The sequence below is a fragment of the Rhinolophus ferrumequinum genome, chromosome 26 (genome assembly GCF_004115265.2).
Source record: "Rhinolophus ferrumequinum isolate MPI-CBG mRhiFer1 chromosome 26, mRhiFer1_v1.p, whole genome shotgun sequence".
NCBI lineage: Eukaryota > Metazoa > Chordata > Mammalia > Chiroptera > Rhinolophidae > Rhinolophus > Rhinolophus ferrumequinum.
Genome location: NC_046309.1, coordinates 17,894,647 through 17,915,474, shown reverse-complemented (window position 1 = coordinate 17,915,474; position 20,828 = coordinate 17,894,647). Strand labels below are relative to the sequence as shown.

Here is a 20,828-nt window from a genome sequence, read left to right as displayed (position 1 = left end):
GCTGAATGGGGCTTCTTACAGATGTTTTCTGCTAGTTTTTACATGTGGTTTGATATAGCATCTGGCGGTACTAACCAGAAAAATGCTGAGCTGGGGAACTTGTGTTATTCCACGTTTTCTTTCGATTTTTTAGCTTCGCCTCTCATTGGTCTTGACATCCCCGGCTGCTCCCTCCCTCTGCCAGGACACGTGAAGACCTCCCGGTGCTAACTGTTATTATACTGTTGACTGAGCCCCGTGTGCACCTCCAGTGCTCACTGACCTGTCTTCTCTGTTGCAGAAACATTGCTGAGGCCCTTGTCAGCAAGGGCCTAGCCACGGTGATCAGGTACCGGCAGGACGACGACCAGAGATCCTCTCATTACGACGAGCTGCTTGCCGCAGAGGCCAGGTGAGCTGAAGGATACAGCGGACACGTGGGGACCCACGGCCCCATTTTGTTCTGGCTCACTGTCCTGCATAGCCCTGAGCAGAACGTGATGGGAACTAGTACGCTGAGGAAACCTGTGTCCTTTCATCCCAGTGTTTCTTCCATAAAAAGAAAAGCAACACGCTCCGAACTTGCTGTCTAACCTTGATTAAGTGCACGTGGCCTCTGCTTTTTAAATCTGCGTAATCGGTGTATGTTAGATGGGATCTCCCTGCGTGGACCTTATAAACTGAATCATAGATGAGGAAGTTCTCCATTAGACACTCTTACACTCCGTGCTGTCAGCGTCATTCCTGGGACGCACCGTGAAGCGCCTGTATATGCAGGATGTTCGCCTCTGGTTCCTGCCTCCTGATGCCTCTGCTCCCCAACCCCTCCCATTTATCACCTCTGGACCTTTTGTCATGTACTAAGGAAATGAAAACATTTATTAGGGAATGAGTTTTGCTTTCACACTTCTGACAGCTGGCAGGAGAGCATTTGAGAAGCCCTGTGACATTTTCCTTTTGTCCTTCATCCCTGTGGCTGGTTGCCCCAAGGACATGCGCACGGCTCGGCAATATTTCTTACCGGTGACATTCCTCAGGCTCTTACTCACAGAGACGGCTGTCACTGGGTGGTGCTGGTAGCTGAGTGATTCCTAGATTTCCCAGAAAACAGCAAGAACTGAGCTACTATTGCTGAACTGACTTGGATAGCTCAGCAGCCCGCTTGGTCCCAACTGAGATATGGCCATTGTTTTAAAGTGGTTGCAGGCGCTTGCCTCACTCAGCCATTTTTCTGCGACCGAGGACTTGTTCAGTGTTAGACGTTTGCTGATTGCCAGGTTCTGCCCTATAATTAGGGGAGGAATGGGTCTGGGCACATGGTTATCTGTATTTCAGACTTTGTCATCGAGATCACTTCTCTTGCTCTTTGGCCCAGAACGTTGCCCTGATATGTGACATTTACCTCTCACACCATGTCACGTCCTGATGGATAGCACATGTGTAGACTGTCACACAGAATGGCAGCAGAGAAATCAGTCTGTCAGGTTGCTAGAGCTTTGGGATTCTTTCCTGTGGGCTTTCCTAATAGGCCCTGCTGTCTAGGACCTAATTCTTGGACACAAAGAGTTTAAGGCACGTTAATGGCCAGTATAAAATAATATGGGAGAGAATCCCTAATTGGTGTTTCACTTAATCCTTATTTCCTCATTTTTCTCTCCATGCCTATGCTATCACCAAGCCAACTGGGCCGAGAGAACCCACGGTGGGAAATGTGGCCACCCATCTCTTAAATACTATTTGATAACCTAGCTCCTCTAGGAAATGGACAGCGATTAGATTGCACTTAAGATGGGAAGCGGGAGGGGTCAGTGCTGAGCGTGGGGGTCACTTGAAAAATAGGTTAGACTTTCCTAGAGTAGCAGGAGCACTTAGCAATGCAAAGGAACCTAGAGTCCTATTTTCCTCCCTGTGTTCACTCTGCTACTAGTGAATATTTAATTCTGACTGGCAGGTAAGCATGAAAACCATTTGCATAGCTGCTGTGGAAAGTGAGACCGCAACAAGCTCTTATTAGGCTGTTGGAAGTAGCTGCTATGCTGTGCTCTAATGTTTAATGAGTATGCACAGAGTGAAAGTTTTTAAGTTTTAGGGTTTAAGAAGAAAACAGCCTCTGTAGTCTAGTACTCGTTTTGAGCTGAAGGAATGGAACAAGATGCTCGCCTGCTAAAGCAGTGAACTGCCTGCAGATAACTGTGTTGAGCCATGGTTTTCAGACTGGTGGTGGGAAAACTGGTTTGGGGATCATTGCACTGTTGCAGGTTGAGTAAAAAGAGAGAAATTGACTGCTTACTTCCCCAGGCCTGGGAGACATGCCCATAAGGCATACAGACTTCATAAAGATTTAGGAGAGATGGCCAGCAGGCAGTGTGAGTGCGTTTTCCTTCAACGGGCCCCAGGACAGTGGCCCAGTGCCATCTTCTAGAAGCTGCGAAAGGAATTAAGCTCTGAGAAAGCCCGGAACACCTGCCAGATAAGGAATGGTGGTTTTGTAGTCATGAAAAAATATTTCTAGTGCTAAATGTAACCCCCCGTTTTGTACCCCGACCTCCCCTGGAGACCACCTGTGTTCTGACACTGCTTTATTTTGGTTTGCCTTCAGCTCGGAGCGCTCCTCGAGTTACTTAGCATTCTTCCCCACTGCGGTCACGGTACAGCATGTCAAGGCTCCTTTCACAGGCTTCTGCTGCCCCGTGTCTTGCTGGCCTATGGACTATTACCGGAGTTTAGCGTTGATTTTCCCTAGATAGATGAGCGATGTTTTTTCCAGTTGAACTCGGCCTTGTAATTCTCTGCCCCCGCCGATGGGCCTCCTCTACCTCCCAGCGTAGTGTCCTCTGCTGATCTCATTAGAAGTTGTTTACTCTTCCTGGGCCCTGAACAGAGCCCCTGGACAAGATGGCTTTGGTGTTGACCCCAAGTCTCTCACTGCATGGACTATCACTTGCTGTCTTTTGTTTATCATCCTTCAGCCAATTTTTAATCTTCAGTGATTGCATACTGAACCGAGCCAATTTGAATTAATTTCCCAAGTAAAATTTCTTGAGTTACTGTGTCTAATGCTTTAGCAAAGGCCAAATTAACAACATCTGCTGTGTTCATCTTAGTCATTCATCCTGGAGCTCGTTCGGTATAAATAATAGCAGTTGAAGATAACATTGCAAGGCCAGCGGTCTCTTTAATCCCTACCCCCACCCCCCACCCCCACCCCAGGGTGTTGATTCCAACAGATTTCTTGGTTCCTGACCCCTGGATACCTGTTTTCCTCTCTGGTTGTCACTCGTGATATGGGCAGTGGTGCACGTGTTCCCCCATTGACTTCGCTTTCCAGAGCACTGCTTGGCCATTAATCCTTTTAGGGCAACGGTGCAAGCTTTGGGGAAAGGGCATCCTGTTAACTCGTCTGACATCTCGGGTTAGAGGAGCTGCCTGCCCTCTGATGAGCTTTCTAAGGGCTCTGCAGCTGCTGCTTCCTCTGCAAGGGGGGTATGATCTGCCAGCCTCTCTCTGATCATCTGATGGGAGCTCAGGGAGTGGTACGTTCTGCGCCCATCGGGAGACCAGGTGAGACCGAAGAGGAAGAAGCACACCAGTGTGCAGCTCGTTACTGCTTTCAGGCACATCCACCTGCCTGCCAGGAACAAGCGCGAACCACCTCAGTGGTCTCTTCAGCTTGCTGACCCTTCCAGGCTCCTTCGTGGAGATGCCTGTCAGAGTTTGGGACGCCCCCATTGTGCCGCAGGTACATGGCACAGCCAGAGGAAGCCACATCGCTTTTGTTTAAAGCAGAAATAAACCCCCGGTTCCCAACACACAGACTTTCCTTTCTAGTTCAGTCGTCTATCATCAGCTGCCTGCTCCCTTATTACCTTGTGTCCTGGCAAGATAAAGTTGGCGTTTCTGTGTGGACACTCAGGCCTTGTTTCTCTCCTGGGCTCCACTGCGCAGCCCTTGATTTCTGTCCAGGGTTCTGAAAGCTCCAGCGTGCGTCCTTCGTATTTTTAGTAAAAAGAACTTAGGAGCAGCTGGTCCACACTTCTTGGTGACACTCCTGAACTTGGTTCTCTTTTTTAGAGACATCATATGGGCTCTTTTGGGAGTGTGACACATCATTTCTGCACCATCCTCGTTTTTCTTTCTCCATATTGACTTTCCAACATTTCCAGTTCTTGTTTAACTGCAGTATTTCTCAGTCAGCTGGCCTGCTGCCTTCCTTGTCTTGACAAGTGGTCTAAACTTAAGGTGAGATTTTTAACTCCTTCAGAGAATCTCTCTTTCCTTCTGGGGGATTTCCAAGATACCGATTCATTATTGGAAGTCTTCTTATTTTCTAAGGTGTTACCAAGTCTCTCATAGGAGGTCTGACAATTACGTTCACAAACTTCCCACTGTGCGCTTCCATGGGCAGCACTGTACAAACCGCTTGGTAAGGTTTCATAACCTTGGTATATCAGTGTCTCACAGCTTTGTTCGTGTCGACGTGTGGCGCTGTCTCCTGAGTGGTGTTCATTATTGTTGAGTGTTTTTGTGTGCCATCGTGAGAATGTTTGAGCTTGAATTAAAGCAACAAACAAACATTAAATTTCTTATTAAACTTGGCATGACTGGAAGTGAAATCAGGGACATGTTAGTCCAAGTTTATGGTAATAATGCCATGAAGAAAACGGCAGTGTACAAGTGCATTAAATGTCTTTCTGAGGGGAGAGAACATGTCACTGATGAAGAGAGCTCAGGGCGGCCAGCAACAAGCAGAACTGACGAAAACATTGCAAACATTCCTCAAATTGTGCATCAAAATCGTCAGCTATGAGAAGCATAGCAGACCAAGTATACATTGATAGAGAAATAGTTAGGAAAATCTTAACTTAAAATCTTGGCATGAGAAAGGTTCTGTGCAAAAATGGTCCCGAAGGAGGTCACTGATGAACAAAAGCAAAGGGAGTTTGTAGCCAGTAAACAAATAACTGTATTGGAACACCCTCCCTACTCACCTGACCTGGACCCCAGTGACTTCTTTCTTTACCCAAAGATAAAGGAAATATTGAAAGGAAGGCATTTTGATGACATTCGGGACATCAAGGGTAATACAAGGACAGCTCTGATGGCCATTCCAGAAAAAGAGTTCCGAAATTGCCTTGAAGGGTGGATTAGGCGCTGTCATCGGTGCACAGCTTCCCAAGGGGAGTACTTCAAAGGTGACCATAGTGATATTTAGCAATGAGGTCTGGAGCACTTGCTCTTGGATGAGTTTGCGAACTTAATTGTCAGACCTCGTCTGCTATGTCCTGTATGTTTGGTGTAACACATCCCGTTTGATTCTAAACAGGCTAGCATGTGAATTTCCTTAGCATTGCAGAGGTCTTTCAAGTGGGCTTTTGTTGAGCTTCTTATGGACATTGAAGACGAGCTGGCGATGCCGGGATTCAGATCAAAGCCTGGCTGTGCGCCTTGTGTTCCTTGGCCACCCGTATCCGAAGGACGTTATCTGTGTGCATTTTTCTAAAGCCACCAATAACTTTCTTTTAAAATACAATATTTTAAGGTTTCCTAGAAACAGTCAGACTCTGTGGCCCGTGGCCGGAAAACACAGAAGTTACGTTACTTCAGAAGTTGGGGCCTTATTCCTTTAAGACACCTCTTAATTTTAAAATTTTGTGACATGAAGATAGGATATTTCCAGTCAGAAAAGAAAGTGATGCTCCAGACTGACTGGGAAAGCAAAGGTATTGAACAGTCTAGTGTCTGAGCAGATTTAAATGAATTTAGATTCATTCTGGACATACATAATGAGGTTAGGGTTATCTTGGGAGAAGAGAAAAGGACAGGCTCGCTCCCATCTTTTCATGTGTATTCTATTTCTTGCCCAGCCCACTGCAGATTACGAAAACTGGTGTTGTCCCCCGTCTTTGAGAACCAAGCATGAGCCTGCCCCTGTCCCAGCTCTGCCTCGCCTCCTTCTCTCCCCAGCCCCAGTGGGGAGTCAGTTTTCTGATTGAGCAAAGCTTGCAATATCCCCTTTCTTTAAAAACAAAGCACCAACTAGGGCTCCTGCCTCGCTGCCTTTTTCATGTCCAATCTCCAGACCCCGTCCGTCCACACCAGTCCTTGATTAAAACCCTACCAAAGGCGGCTTGCTTTCCACTCCATGTGTCTGATGGTGCCCTCCCTGTTGTAGACGGCTCTCTGCCTGAACGTCTAGGAAATCTGGCATTTCCATCACAGACTTTGAGCAAAAGACTATAAACCTGTTGGTAACTCTTTCCTGGCCAACATCAATATCATTAAGAGGGAAATTGTTTTAAGTCAGAATCTCTCTTGGTGATGCAATTTCCGGGGCTGTGGTCGGCTCACCAGTTTCCATGCATTTGTGGCAGTGACTTGTAAATACATGTTGCCTTTGCACTGAGATGCTCTCAGTCTTACTGGAAAAGGGCTGACCTTGGCCTCCCATTCTTCAGCCACAGCCCCTCTACTTTTTTTCTGATTTATAGGCATTCGTCCCACAAAATTCCAATAAATGATAAAATATAAGTTGTGCTTTAAAAAGCACAAAACCTTTTTTATAGTGTCCTCCCGCACTGTATTTTTAATTTAACTGGCATTTACAGTACTGATCATGAATGAAATGTGAAGACTTACTCACCAGCACTTGCCATTGCGAAGTTAAAACCTCTGACTTGAGGATTCTTAAGTGGAAGAGCTCAGTGGTGTAACACAGTTCTGATTTGTTTAGTATCTTAATAAAAAGCAAGTTTCATCCCCATACCAATTCAGTGAAAAAAATCGGTATTGAATTTGAGTGTGTGTTTTGAAATTTTAAAATTAATATATCCTATCACAGTGTATAGATTACGTGAGTTAACCAGTTCTCTAAGAAAACAAATCAGTCCTCTACTGGGACCAGTTTTTCAAAGCTAGTTTATCTTGCATGTAATGGCTTTGTATTCATTTCTTCTTTTGATTCTCATTTTCTTGAGTCTATCCTGGGGCCTGGGCACTGGGGATAACAGTGGGGAGGAAAACAGGTAATAGATGCAGCCTCACAAAGCATGCCGTCTTGCGGGGACAGACGTTAAATAACTTTAATAAATAGTGCCTCTAGATATTGCTATTTTCCCTCTTTTCTTACCTGTTTTCTTAGCCCCTCCCCTTGTCTCCTTCTGCATTATTAACACTGCCTGCCTTTCGTCTGTTTTATCCCGTCTCTCATTTCTGTTAAATTATCCCGTGAGACCATCTCCCTGAAATTCATCTCCTCTATTCAGCCTCTGTTCTTATCTTCTCAGTAGTTTAATGACACACAGCTTTAAATAAACCAAGATTTCTCACTGTCAATCTAATGACCCCAACAATTGAAATTTCTTTTTGTATAAAACTAGATCCTACTGAATATTGTTAAAAACAGAGCTTTGATTAGAAGTTTTTCTCCTCTCTGTTGTATCGTAGATTCCTGTACCACCAGGGTACGGGTAGGTTTTCAGTCCTCGCTTCATAGAAAGCTGGAGTCAGGTGAGTTATCTGCTGCCCTCTTTACTCCTGCCCGTACAGGTTGGAAGCCAGCTAGAGGAAGGAGCCCGTTCCTTCTCAATATCCCAATGGCTTCCTTTCTCCTTTAACCTGAAGGTACAGCCCACTACATTCTTGGCTTGAAGCTAGGTGTCACAGTCAAGAGGTTGCTAATGGGATACAGAATGTGTTGGCGGTGGGGGGGCCTGTCACTGTTGGGGAGAAGGGTGGGACAGCTATTGCAAGTGGATGTGATAACAGGAAAATGCGTTAGAATAGCTGGTGTGGGGAAGCGATTTGACGATACAGCTGAATGTGGGGAAATTTAGCTTTTCCCTTTCTTCAGAAAAGATGATGCACTCAACATCCAAATAGCAGTAATCAATCTGCATTTAAGGCAGCACAAATGGCCACTTCTGGAGAGCTGTATAATGTTTCCATTTCCAAATAGTTTTCTCCTTCAGGATATTAAGAGGATCTGTTCACTCTTCATCCTATCCTTCTCTTCCCTCCCTACCCCCAGTTCCTTCTGAGAGTACTCAAGCTGTGAGACTTATCTTGATGACTAGTGTGAGGGGTTTCGGTCAATTTGGAACCCACTGGGTGTTTCTTCTGTGTTGTATACAAAGCTCTGGGTGGTTCTGCCAGGTTATGGCCACATAATGAACTGGTAGTAAGAAATCGACCTCCGTGCCCAGTCTGTTTCTATGATCATTCATTCATCTGCACTGGTTTATTCCTTCACAGGAAGTTGTTCTAGAGTAACCTTTATAGATAATTTGGTTTGTTAGTTATACCCCTCTCCCCAGTTCAGCTACAACCATTTACCTGTCTGGAGCATTCTCTGCCGTCTCACTGTTCTTTCGTCTAACTGGCTCATGCTCCATTCAGACAACTCCTAAATATTGGAGGTTTCCATCTGTATTTTGAAATGCATTTGAAGATGATCATACCGGGAATATAATTTCAATCTAAAATAATCTGTAACAGTAAGTGATAACACTTGACCCGTGACCCTGAATGTCTTATAACTTGACTCTAAGCCGGTCGTTCTGAAAGTGTGATCCTCAGACCAGCCACATTATTGTCACGTGGGAAGTTGTCAGAAATGTGACTTCTTAGGTCTCCCCAAGCCTCCCCACACCCCGTACCTATTGAATCAGAAACTCTGAAGTTGAGTCCCAGTAATCTCTCTTAACACGTCCTTCAGGTAACCCTATGAACACTGAAATTTCAGAACCAGTGCCCTAAACAATTCCTGGTCACTATGAACCACATCAAAATATGTGTCCTTTTATGGCAGGTTAATAATCTATTGCAATTGGAATGATAGTCATGGTTGTAGGTAGAGAAGCAGGGGTGGGATGGACTGGCCCCGGATGCTCTGCCTGGTAGCGCCTTCTCGTGGTCACAGCCGTCCTTGTTCCCCTCCGAGTCAGCTGGACAGTTCCTTATTCCCTTTGACTCTTGTCTCCATCCCCTTCCTCATACTCTGCATTCACAGTTCCTTGATTCAAATCCTTCTGAGTAGCCTTCACCAGCTTTTGGCTAATTTAATGTGAAATCATCTTGAGGGTTGCTGTGCTTGCTTGAGTTGGTTCGTCTGCAATGTGAAGTGGGTCAGAGGGCTCAGTCTCCCTCCTACTTTTGCTCTGAGCCTTGGAAATCTCTCAGGAGGACTCTAGGTTCGAATAATTAATCACTGATACATCCACACACAGAATTTTATAGCTGCTGGTGATGGGGAAATCCACTTCATAGCTTTCTTTCATTTGCAGGATTTTTTGCATGTACTTTTCTTGTAAACTCCCTCGTGCATTTCTGTTTTATCGTAAGCTGCCCCTAACTCCCCACACTAGCTTTGGGCCCAGAAGTTGAGATGGATTACTTCCCATTCCTTTTGCCTCTGCGTCAAGTTCAAAGAGCCAAATCTCTAGTGGATGGCAATGAATCTTTTCCAGCAGGTCCCAGTAAATGTAGTTCACATTGGAAAAACCATTTTCCAAATAGTAAGTCTGCTGCTTTTCACTCAGTCAGGACACGGTAAAATTTCCTCTGATTTGGTCATGTTACAGTAACAAATACGTTATCAGGTGCATTGAGGATAAAAAAACCCCCCGAAAACATAGGGTCTAGTGGGGATTTGGATAAGCAAGTAAATAATTGCAAGTACAGTTGTAAGAGTGGAGATGGAAGCGGGTATGTGGGATGCATGGGGAGGGAGCACCTACACCAAAGGGTTATCCACACGTAGAATCCGTGAGGTGAGGCGTGTTGTCTGTCTGGAAATGGAAAACAATAGAGCTTTGTTGCCCTATGACACAGCAGTTCCACGTCCATGAATTTATCCTAAGGAATAATTAGCGAGGCACCCAACAGTTCGTTATTCCTCATGGCATTGTTTATCATACTAGAAGTATTATATTCACATAAGCATCAAGCAAGAGGCAATTGATTAAATTATGGGACTTGCATCCATATGATGGATTTATGTGCAGCTATTAAAAATGATGTAAAACATTTAACATAAGGAAGTGTTCATTTAGTTATTATTTCTGGGGGTGGGGCAAGAGACTGCAAAACTTTCCCCACAATTTTGTTAAAGTGTAAGTGGGCGGATATGTGCATATAAAGTACTTTGAAGTTATGTTAATGATGCTTTTATCTTGGAATAGAATTATGGACCATTGTTACACCAAATTTTTTCCTGTCGTCCATTTATCATGTCTTGTGATCAAGACATGAAAAATTATGAAACCAATGTCGTTGAGGCATTTTTGGGCTGTCATTGCATCTAGTCTCACCTTTCTGCAGCTTTGTCCTCTCCAGAAGATTTTAGACCAAGACTGACCACTTCGATGCAGCTCCAACAGTCCTTTGGGACAGTGGAGTTGGTTTGCTTGTGTTTCCCGTCAGTCTAGCCCTGGGGTGCCTCTTCTCTGGTGGTTCTCTGCCACAGAGCTTACGGTTTTTCCTCCACTCTCTTACCTACGCACTGCAGAGCTGTTGTCATACCTGGCACAATGGCATGTGTCTTCGTTTCTGCTTATATTAATTTTAGATGAAATGATGGCCTGGAGTTCTTTGTTATCTGCTTCACTGCCTCATAATACTACCTACTGAGTCATTAGTCCGCCCACCTCCCCTTGACCGTAGGTCTCAATTTCCTCATTTGCAGTCTGTGTACACTCCATCTTTTCTCTTTCTTATCAGTGATTTGGATTTCATTGAAAATGCAGCCCCATAATCTTCGCCGGGCCCCCACCTACCATTCTGCACCTGTGCTGCTCTGTATCTTATTTTCTGAGTGTCGGAGCCTGTTGCTTCCTCCAACTGCCGAGGAGCCAGTAGAGAGGCCAGAGGTATTGTTTATTGCTGCTGTGTTGCCTTGATACCTGTGTTGGGTTCATGCTGAATCACTGTATTCATCAGTGTGACCTGAAACACAGAGGCGCTGTAGAAGTTCAGCCGGTCATTCACTGTTTGTTCTGCTTTTTAGCCTTTTCTGTGGAAATTGTTTCCTTTCTCTGTAGTTATTTATCCTGTATTGTCTAGTAGGAGTTTCATACAATCCTGACACTTGGTTCTGCTTTCTTGTCAGTGGTGGTCAGAGCTTTGCTCGTATTCGCTGTGTTCAGATGGTTGCCCGTTGTCTCTAGTTCTGGGAGACGTACCGGGGGATAGGCGGTGGGGGGTCGTGATGCTTCCGCTCTGGATGCACTTGTGCTTCTGGTCAGAGGCCAGGCTTTCAGCGGTCCTGCCCTGTTCCATTCCGAGCAGTAAAACCAATGTGCCTGAGAGCTGGAGCATAGATGGTGAAAGTGCATCCAGGGGAGCCCCCAGACACACTCCACCCAACTGTCACCTGGGCGTCGTCTGTCCCTGTCTCCAATGTGAAATGTTTTCAGCGTTCTGCATTAGTCAGTCACCAGTCATTTGTTCAGCTTTACTAGGCACACAATAATTGAACTAGATGGCCCTGAGTTTATATAACTATGTGAACATAGCTCTGTGTTTAATACGATAGCAAATATTAAGGACAGAATCCTAACCCTCAAAGGGCCTGAATTCTAGCTATAGAAATAAAGATGAACATATGATGTACTTTAAAAGTAATATATCGCAGTTTATAATTACGTGCTGAACTGAGCCTGCCTCCCCCCATGTACATATTTACGTAATTCCACCGCCATTTCAGAGTCATTTGTAGACACTCGCAGCATACACACTGCAGCTTACCTAGGACTCCAGGTGAAGAATTCCTGGTGTGGTAACTTTTATGACTGTGGTGAGGTTGTTGCTATGGATAAGTTATAACTCTTTTCGTTATATAGTTGGGACCTAGAAGGGCACACATAGTGAATAACTTGCAGGTGGAGACATGGAGAAAATGGGCCTAATCGGATTAGAAGGAGTAGTATGGAAATCGTGTGAAGATATACACTGGAGCTACGTGGTAGAGGCCCAAGAGCCGAGCATATGATTTCCACTTGATATCACAGGCTGCTGGTCTTTATTTACTCCCTACTTAGGGGAGTAAAATGATGAAATAGATGTGTATGGAGAAGTCTTGCTGCGGCGGTATCATGTATTGATTGAATCAGTGGTGTGCAGTATCACAAGGGATTGAGTGAATTTAGTTAAAATATCCCTGGTGTCATCTTGGAGTCAATTGGTGAGGGTATAGCCCAGTAGGGTTACAAAAGGGCCAGGTGAGTACAGTTGAGAAGGAAGAAAGTATTGGATGGAGGCAGTGAAGCAGAAGCAGAGTTAAGGGACATTTGGGTTCCTAGTGACCAAGAAAGCATCGTTTACGGGAAGTTAGGGATTCAGGAGTTCCTGATACTTCTCAGCTCTGCAGCCTCCCTCACCACTTTGTTTCCCTGTTTACTCTCTATTGTGTGCTGTTTGCGCTTTCCATCACTTTGTTTTCTTTAAATCTCTTGTACGTATGAAAGTTGTTCTTTTTGTGAAACTGTTGAAAGCTCCTATTCCCCAGAAAATTCACCTATAGTATAATTCTCCCATTTCGGGGTAGTTCATACATACTCCCCGCATCTTAAAGTGTGAAGCTCACTTACGCCCCCAGGTTAAGAATTCCTGATGTGACAACTAGTTCACGGTTGGGATTAGGTGGGATCTAACCATAGATCCTTAGACTTTCTTTGTAATCTCATGAAAATATCTGTTCAGAATAACAATCTACCATCACAGAACTGAAGTTAAGATTTTGGCCTTTTTGTTGGCACAAGGTGAACTGTTACATATCAGTGGTGGCTTGGAGAGGATTGGTCCATAGATGTTTCTGAGTAAGGGACCCCAAAACCTAAGAGCAAACTCTATTTTACGGCATAAAGAGTGCTGAGATTCTAATCCTGTTCTGCTGAGGCCATGGAGGTAATCTTTCTTTAACAGTTGATGGTTCTCTCATCTTGTGGGGAGGCGGTAGCATCTCATGTGTGAGAATTTCAAATTTTGCTGTTTAAAGAAAGAACTTTTTTCCCCAGTGATTGGAATGGGACTCTGTCCCACACTGTATCTTCTAGAAGCTTCTAGAAGCAACCTAGAAAGCTGAGTTTTCATCCCTCTTCTGACTGTTACCCCTTTGTATGTATGTGGATGTATGTATACCCGCTTGTCCTGGCTGGTGGTGATTTCTGTCCATTATGACACCGCTGGTCTATGCCATCTTTGTACTGCTGCTTCTTGGAGAAGAAAGCTTTTGAGTGGAGCAGGCTGTGTTCTGCCCCACTGCTTCCTTTTTCCTAGCTGGCCCCAGTACCAGCCTTCCTTTGTGAGAAAGCAGCTATTAAGCAGACACAGCAGGAGAAGTTTAGAAGTCAGGAATTTCATTCGTTGCCTAATAAAAAGGGCTGTAGAGCTGTGGTTGCAGCCTGCAGAGCAAGGGGATGTGGGGAGGGGTGTCCGTGTTTGCTCTGTGCAGCAGGTGATGGGTGGAAGCACACCTGCTACCTCACTATCCTCCCATGTTTCAAAGGCAGAGCTCCCTAAACCTATCCCAGAGAAACCGGGTTATGTAAGATGCGCGGGGAGCCCCACTGAGAACTAGTGACAAGGCGGCAGAACCTGGAGCTCCACTTTATTTACCACACACACGACTGTTGGGAGGCAGTCATGTCCTATGGCCTTATCGTTCTAGAAGACAGATGTATATTATATTCCCTTTGGCAAAGAACTATGGCAAGCCTGCCACTCTTTCCTGCGTTTGCTCCTTTCCTCTTTAAGGAAAGGAGCCTGCGTTTGCTCCTTTCCTCTTTAAGATGCATGCATAAATTTCTACACTGGGCACTTCCTCCAGATTCTGTCTTGAGGAGAGGCTCTTGCTGTGGCGTTATTAGCCTTGCGTCACGCTGAGGGAGGTTTTCTGGGGATGGCTCACCCTCTGTCATTGCTGCAGCAGTATGGGAACAAGAACCAAAGCAACCTGGGCATAGGGAAAGAGACCCAAGCTGAATTCTGTCCCACTGCGCTCCTTCCTCAGAGAGCCCTCGTTCTTTGCAGCCTGGGGCCAGTGACCACCTGCACTTGACCGTCTTTCTCGGTGGGCATTACTTGTACTTGTTCACAAATCACTAGCTTTCAGTTGGGCCTCCACTGGCAATGAGAACTGTTTCTCAGCTTATGTATGATGTTACAATACTACTTTCTTGCTGCCTCTTGCATGTTCCTGAAATTGATCTAAATTTAGCAATCATATCTTACGTATGAAAAGATTAAGTCTTTGAAGATTTTTTTCCAAATTAATGCCTGAATGTATCTGATAATACCCTTTTAAGAACAAGGTAGAGCATAACATTTTTGTTTTTTATTATTAGTTTCAGGTGTACAAAGCAACATAATGATTAGACATTTACACCCCTCACAAAGTGATGTCCCCCCGACCCTCACCCCCCACCCCACCCCGTCTACTATCCCTCTGCCATCGTTCATTGCTATTGCAAGGTTTTTGGTTTGTTTCTTTGTTTTTTTAAAGAATTCTGTTTTGTTTTGTTTTGTTTTTTTTGTCTTAGGCACAGTATTATCCATATTTTCCGGTTTGGGGTATTATTTTTCCCCCTTGGGTCGCATGCTTAATCTTGGTTAAGTCCTGGATTTCTTCTTAGGGCACAAAGCCACTTTGGGGTCACAGGAAGAAAGCAGAGTTTTAATTTATCACGTCACTGCCTTTGCCTCGAGAACCGGTTTTCTAGCTTACTATATAAGCTCCGTTCTTTCTTCCTCATAGTATATGAGATGCTCTCCAGCCCCCTGGAAAGGCCCCAAGTTCAGCAGTGCCCTCACACGAACCCATCTGTGTATAGTGCAGGCCCATTTATTTTAGTTTTCCATGTTGTTAGAAGCAGATAAGGCTGCAGAAAGCTTAGTGGGCCTCGCCTTGAAGGTAGGTACGTTTCAGTCAGGGGGCTGGGAGCTGACCTCACGGGGGCTTCACTCGTCCCAGGCTGCTCCTTTGAGTGTGGTGGCAGCACGGGGAGAGGGCAAGCCTGTTGGTGGCAGAGAAGGTAAGCAGGGCTTCGGCAGGTGGAAGAGCTGGCTGGGTGGTTGGCTTCCTTCCTTCCAGCCAGTGTTTTCCCATATAAACCACACTCTCTAGTGCTCTTCCCTTGGCTGCTTATCCCAAAGGGCCAGCAGCAAACCTTGAGAATCAGCCCCGGTCTGTGACCATTCACAGGCTCCCTGAGGATAAATCTCTAGACTAAATTGTAGAAGGAAAAATTCTGACCCATTTGCAGTTTCTAAAGCGGAAGTCCTGGATTCAAGTTCAGAAGGAACCACGGGAGTCAAGGAACTTGGATGTACTTCTAGTTAGCAATTTAGACCCGAGTGAGTATAGGGTGACGGTTGTTGTTGTTAACTCTGTACGTCCATTTCTCACCCTCATCATGGAATGGAAACGAGATAGTGAGGAAAGCATTTGTGTGTGTGTGTGTACAGAAGGCATTTACAATCAGTTGAGTGAGGTGCAGATCCCCCTGGATGGAAGAAGGGGTGAGAGGTGGATGACGACAGCCGAAGTATGTAAGAAATGTGGCTGTTCCACATGGCACTGAGCAACCCCACCTTGTTTGGTGTATGTGAGTCTGATTCGGAACGTTGGGCCTGGAAGGAACCCCAGCAGAGCAGTGTCCCCAGCAGAGCAGTGTCCTCCACGGCTGGCCGCGTACGTGAGGGCCAAGTGGGAAGCAAGTAGATGAGGCTGGTGGCTCGTGTGAGCGTTCGACGCACCGACCCTGGTCTGGGCTGTTTTCTCTTCACTCTCTCTGGAATCAAGAACCTCTAAAAGGCTGGTCCATAGAGTGGGTACCCCCCTCCCTGAATCTCTGTTTCTCGCTCTCTAAACCCAGAAGTGCTCCCTGCGTGGGTCTGCAGGAGTCATATCTAATGGTGTGGTGACTTACTGATCTGCCCTCCAGCTTTCATTCCCTGCTCCTTCAGTGGCAGCTGGGGATCGTGCTCAGTGGTGCTCGGCTTCTGTCCCTGGAGGTACCACTTACAGAATGAGAAGAAAATCGGTGGGACATTGGAGCAAACCAACCAGTGGTCGGTGTGACAGAGTCCCAGCGTCCCCTGCTAAATCCATTGTTATTACAACCTGAGACTGATTGAAAATGAGGTTTCATATCAGTTATGTAGCCTTTGCTAATTTTCCCCCCTGCTGACTTTTCCGTACAATATTGCTTCATTCAGGGCAACTTATCTTTTTTACCTGGGAGGAACTTATTTCCATTAGAATTGGAACACTAGCTACATATTTTGCATTTAAAATGTTTCATGTATTTAAACACAGAGAGAAACATTATTACCTTGTTTCTCAGGAGTGTGCTCTCCCAACTGATCCTTCCTTTGTGCTTGGAACAATGCTCCTAATTTGGAAACAAGTTCTAGGGGTTCTCTGATTACAGGGTACAGTGTTAGCCGAAACTAGCAGCCAAGTCCTAGTAACTGGATTTGGGAGAAGAGTATATTCCTCTCCAGCAAATACTTCGTAGAGGCTGGCTGCTCAGCATGTGCAGTGTGAGGTGTGCAGTGACTGACCCCCATCTGAACCACCTCTCTTCTCACTCCGTTTTCCCACCCCTCCTACCCTGTGTGATTTGTATTTCAATTGTTTTTCTTTTTTTTTGCTCCCTTTACAGAGCTATTAAGAACGGCAAAGGATTGCACAGCAAGAAGGAAGTGCCTATCCACCGTGTCGCAGACATATCTGGGGTGAGTCGTTTCCCTGAATAGAGCTGTGTGGCTGGGAGGCGCCAAAAGCTTGGCGCTGATTCACCAAAGAACTCCAGCTTATGTGTTTGCTGTAGCTCGTTTGTTGTCAGGCACTGAATGTGAATTTTTCTCGGGCTGTCGCTTATGTATCCATAGAGATTCTGTTTCATGTTCTGGAAAAGCAGAATTCAAACTAGGGCTTAAAACCCTCTCTCTTGTCACCTGAACTGTTAACCGTGTTGCTTTTCCAGTTTTTAATTATTGTGACTCAGAAGATATTTCTTTCCAGTTGTATTAAAATAAGATGACCTTTTTAAAAAAAAATCCCTGTTTAATCCTCACTATGACTGGAAAGTCTTAGTAGAAAAAGGGCAACTATAGGTTTTAGGACAAGTTTAAGTATTGAGTTTTCTTATGACTTCTTATGCCTGCGGTTGCCTCTCAGTGGGAGAAATGTGTGTACACCCTTTGAGCTAACGGGTTAGGTGCTGCAGAAGAATGGCAGACGCTTTGGAGCTCCCAAAAGACTGTCCACATGACTGTTCAGTGATTAGGACTCTGCCCTTGCACACATAGGATGTCTTGACTGAATAGACACCTTTGTTAGCTGAGTGGGTTGATTCGCTTACTCTACAGGTATTTCAGCATCTCCTGTGCTTAGAGCTGCTCTAGGCACTGTGACTAAGACAGTGGACAGAATCGATAGAGTCCCTGCGTGCAGGTGGGAAAGGGAGACAATAGCAAAATCAGGTAGCGGCAACTGCTATGAGGAGAAATAAAAACAGCCTCCTCTTTTCCTGGGACACACCATCCATTTCAACTCCCAGAGTCACTACTAGTTAGAGAGAGGGATCAGGTCCCATGTAGGGAGGACCACGTAGCCCAGGGGTGGTGACGGAGGAAGAGCTAGTAAATCTTAGCTTGGACACTCACTCAGGAAGCTTGCCTTGGGCACCAAAAAGTCAACGCAACTGTAAACAGAGGCTGCTAGAGCCTGGGCTAGCCAACAGTGGTGATGAGTCAGAGTTCCATTGCTGTTACCTTATCTTGCGAGCCTGGCTCACGCCTTGCCTGTTGTACCTTGTGACTGCATTATAAATGTGTCCGGCCAGCTCACTTTGCCTAGGTGTAGTGGCACCCTGTTCATACGAAGCAGTGGGATTCTGTAGCCAGTCACCACAGGTTACAGGTGAAACAGTGTTACCTACCTTAATTGGACTTCTGTCAAGAAGTTGTATCTCTCTTTAAAGGGTGTGGTACATCCATACACATGCTTTGTAGCTGAAAGTCCTGGGAAGCCCAGAAACCAGTTGCTAATGGCCTTTGAGCCGCAGGAGACCCCCTTGTATCTGCTCATCGTTAACAGTGCAACATGTTAACATGCTCTGGGCCTGTTGAGTTATAAATACCTGTTCTGGATGGTGACTCCTACGCTGGGGCCGGATATGCCCACCCGAGAGCTCCTGTCAGGGCTTTCTGGGAGCTGAAGAAGCCTTGGGGACGGTGCTCTGTTTGAGCCCGTGGAGTTGATCGTCCTGCGGAGAGTTCTCGCGGCAGCAAAGTGAAGTCCTCGGCAGGGTTTGGCGGTGCAGGCACACCTTCCTCAGTGCACCTGCCGGGATGGTGTCCCAGTGATGACCTTTACTGCTGTCTGTGAATCTTGCGCGGCCTCCTGCCTTCATGCATCCTGGGGTGTCCTTACTGTTTGATTTTCGTAGCAGCGGGTCTTAGGAAATTTGTCTTCATAGTTCATAAGCTCCCAGTTTTTGCCTCTCCCGCCCCCCCGGCCCCCCCCCCTCCCCCGCCGGCCGATCTGTAGGTCAGCCTCACCCATGTCTTTATGCTCCTTTCTGTCTGGATATTGAAGAATTGGCTTGCTCTTATGTTATTTGAAAACAAATGCTATTTGAATCTCCCTCAGTTAACCACATAAATAAAAGAGGAATAAATAAATAAAAGAGGAAAGCTTGAGCAAGTGGAAGAATGAAAGTGGAAAAGCTAGTCCGTTTAGTAGACATCAGAATGACCTTGTCTGCCATCATCACGCAGTGTTCAGCTTAGATTGCAGGGTGTTTTGTTTTGTTTTGGGTTTTTTTTTGTTTTTTGTTTTTGTTTTTTGTCTCCTCTATGACAGAGGAGCTTTATCTCCCTCTTCGAACCTTCCCTTCTTTCCGTCACAGTGTCATGGCATGTATGTGTGTGTTGGATTCTCTTGTGTCATTTAAATGAGGCATGTAGGTTTTCAGCTTCCTGAAGCGTGCCGGCCATGTGACTGTCTGAGGGACAGGTAGATATGGGGAGGGTGTGGGGGGCGGGGTGGGTGTCAGGCAGACACACAGTTTACAGCTGGATGAAGACAAACCACCTAGAATAAAGGCCATGAAATACACACATATGATGGTTTCATGAAGCGTCTTAATCTTTTTGTAATCATTAACTGTGTCCTTCCCTCCCCTCCCTTTACTGACACCCCCCTCTTAGTTACAGGTCATGATAAATGCAGTTGTTGGTTTTTTAAGTTGATGGTATATGCAGTGTGCTGCCAAAATAATGGACTGGGAGCTGGTATTTGTGCACCATACCTCTGCCGACCCCAGTATACGTTCTTGGGGGTGGGTCGGGCAGGAGACATATGTAAGTTCCTCACATTTTGTCTCTGAAACACCCTTTAGAACTGTGCTGTACGAAGGAGGTTATATCATGATTGTGAGACAAAGAACCTGTAAAGTTGTTCTAGTTATAGCTGTCTCCAGCTTTTAGAGTTGAGTTTCTGTCCGTTGTCCGTATCTCTTCCCTTGCATTTTAAAAAATGGTCTCACCAGGTGAGGGTCAGAGTGCATTAAGTGCCTCGTATGGAGACTTAGCAAGTGCACAGCCTGTTGGGCTGGGACCCCGTGTGGAAAGTAAGGGATCTAAGCACAGGAGCGAGAGGCTGACTGCCGCGTGGTGAGGGAGGCGCTGGCCTCTGCGCTGATGACACAAGCAGGCCTTTTCATGGCCACTCACCAGCTTTCCCCAGGCTGGGCTGGTCCTCGATTGGCTACTCAACACGTTTTCCAACTTTGTGCTCTGCTGTCCCCGTTGAGCCTCTTGGGTCCCTTCCCATATTGAGAGCTCAGTACAGTGTTTTGATTTTTAAATGTTATGATGGCTCCCAGCTTTAGGTGGTTTCGTTTTTTGTTTGTCTGTTCATGCAGACAATTCCTGACGTTAGTGTCAACCAAGTGTTTTTCCATAAGGTATGCAGAGTCTGTTTAACACCGACGGAATGAACCCCACCTTTTGGCTAGTGCTTTGTTAAACTGGGCTCTTCTGCATCTGTTTTTAGGGTAACCATTAAGGAAAAAAGTACCGCTAACCAGGTCGTTTGAGTCCTGAAGTTACTAGCTTCCTTTATTTCTAATTTTTCAAGGTGAAGGAAGAGGGATATTGCAAGTTGTGGTCATTGCTGTCCCTTCTTAATTGTCCGGTGGCCTTCAGGCCAGGATATCCCTGTGAATGTGAAACCGAGTAAGGGTGTGACTGACTCAGCCCTGGACCTGATTAGATTTGTAGGCCGGTTCTGTGGTGGCTGGTTCCCGTCATACGCCCACAGTTCCATGATTAGCCGGGTCTGGTTTTCCCTGATCCTGTCTCCACTCCCTCCCTCACCAGCTTACGAAGAAGTTGGACTGCGCGTGTCAGTGGGATATAAGGCTGTTGCTTATCTTGGGTTTATTATTGTTTTTGCTGTAGCCTGCTCTGTAATAAATACAATCTCCTGCAGATATAGAGTGTAAAACAAGCAATAAAATGGGGCTGGTGCGTGGCTTACTGTTGTTCTGGTAAATCAGACAAATCAATTATGGTCCCGAGGTAAGGGAGCGCCCCACTCCTTGGGCACACACCGATTTTTCCCTGTACCTCCCTGCACGCCGCCGTCTTCCATTTGTGCGTGAGTTGTACCCGATGAGTCATGGCGCCTGTTTCACTTTTCCTGTGTTTCCTGTTGTGCTTGTGCCTGAGGAGCTGGTTGTTTCCTGAGAGCACTCTGGGAGGGCAGAGCCTGGACCAGCATCCTGCCCTCTCCAGTCCTATTTCTAAAAGCCCCAGAAAGGGACCGATCGCTGCAATGA

The 20,828-nt window shown here is 45.9% G+C and overlaps 1 protein-coding gene across 1 annotated transcript in view; it reads left to right on the top strand.

Moving 5' to 3' along the window:
* SND1 (staphylococcal nuclease and tudor domain containing 1) overlaps positions 1 to 20,828 on the top strand; it is a 410,758-nt gene that overhangs the window by 229,049 nt on the left and 160,881 nt on the right. The window contains exons 13-14 of the mRNA XM_033098795.1: positions 281 to 391; positions 16,641 to 16,713. Of these exons, the coding sequence (XP_032954686.1) occupies positions 281 to 391; positions 16,641 to 16,713 (184 nt within the window). The remainder of the gene's footprint in view (positions 1 to 280; positions 392 to 16,640; positions 16,714 to 20,828) is intronic.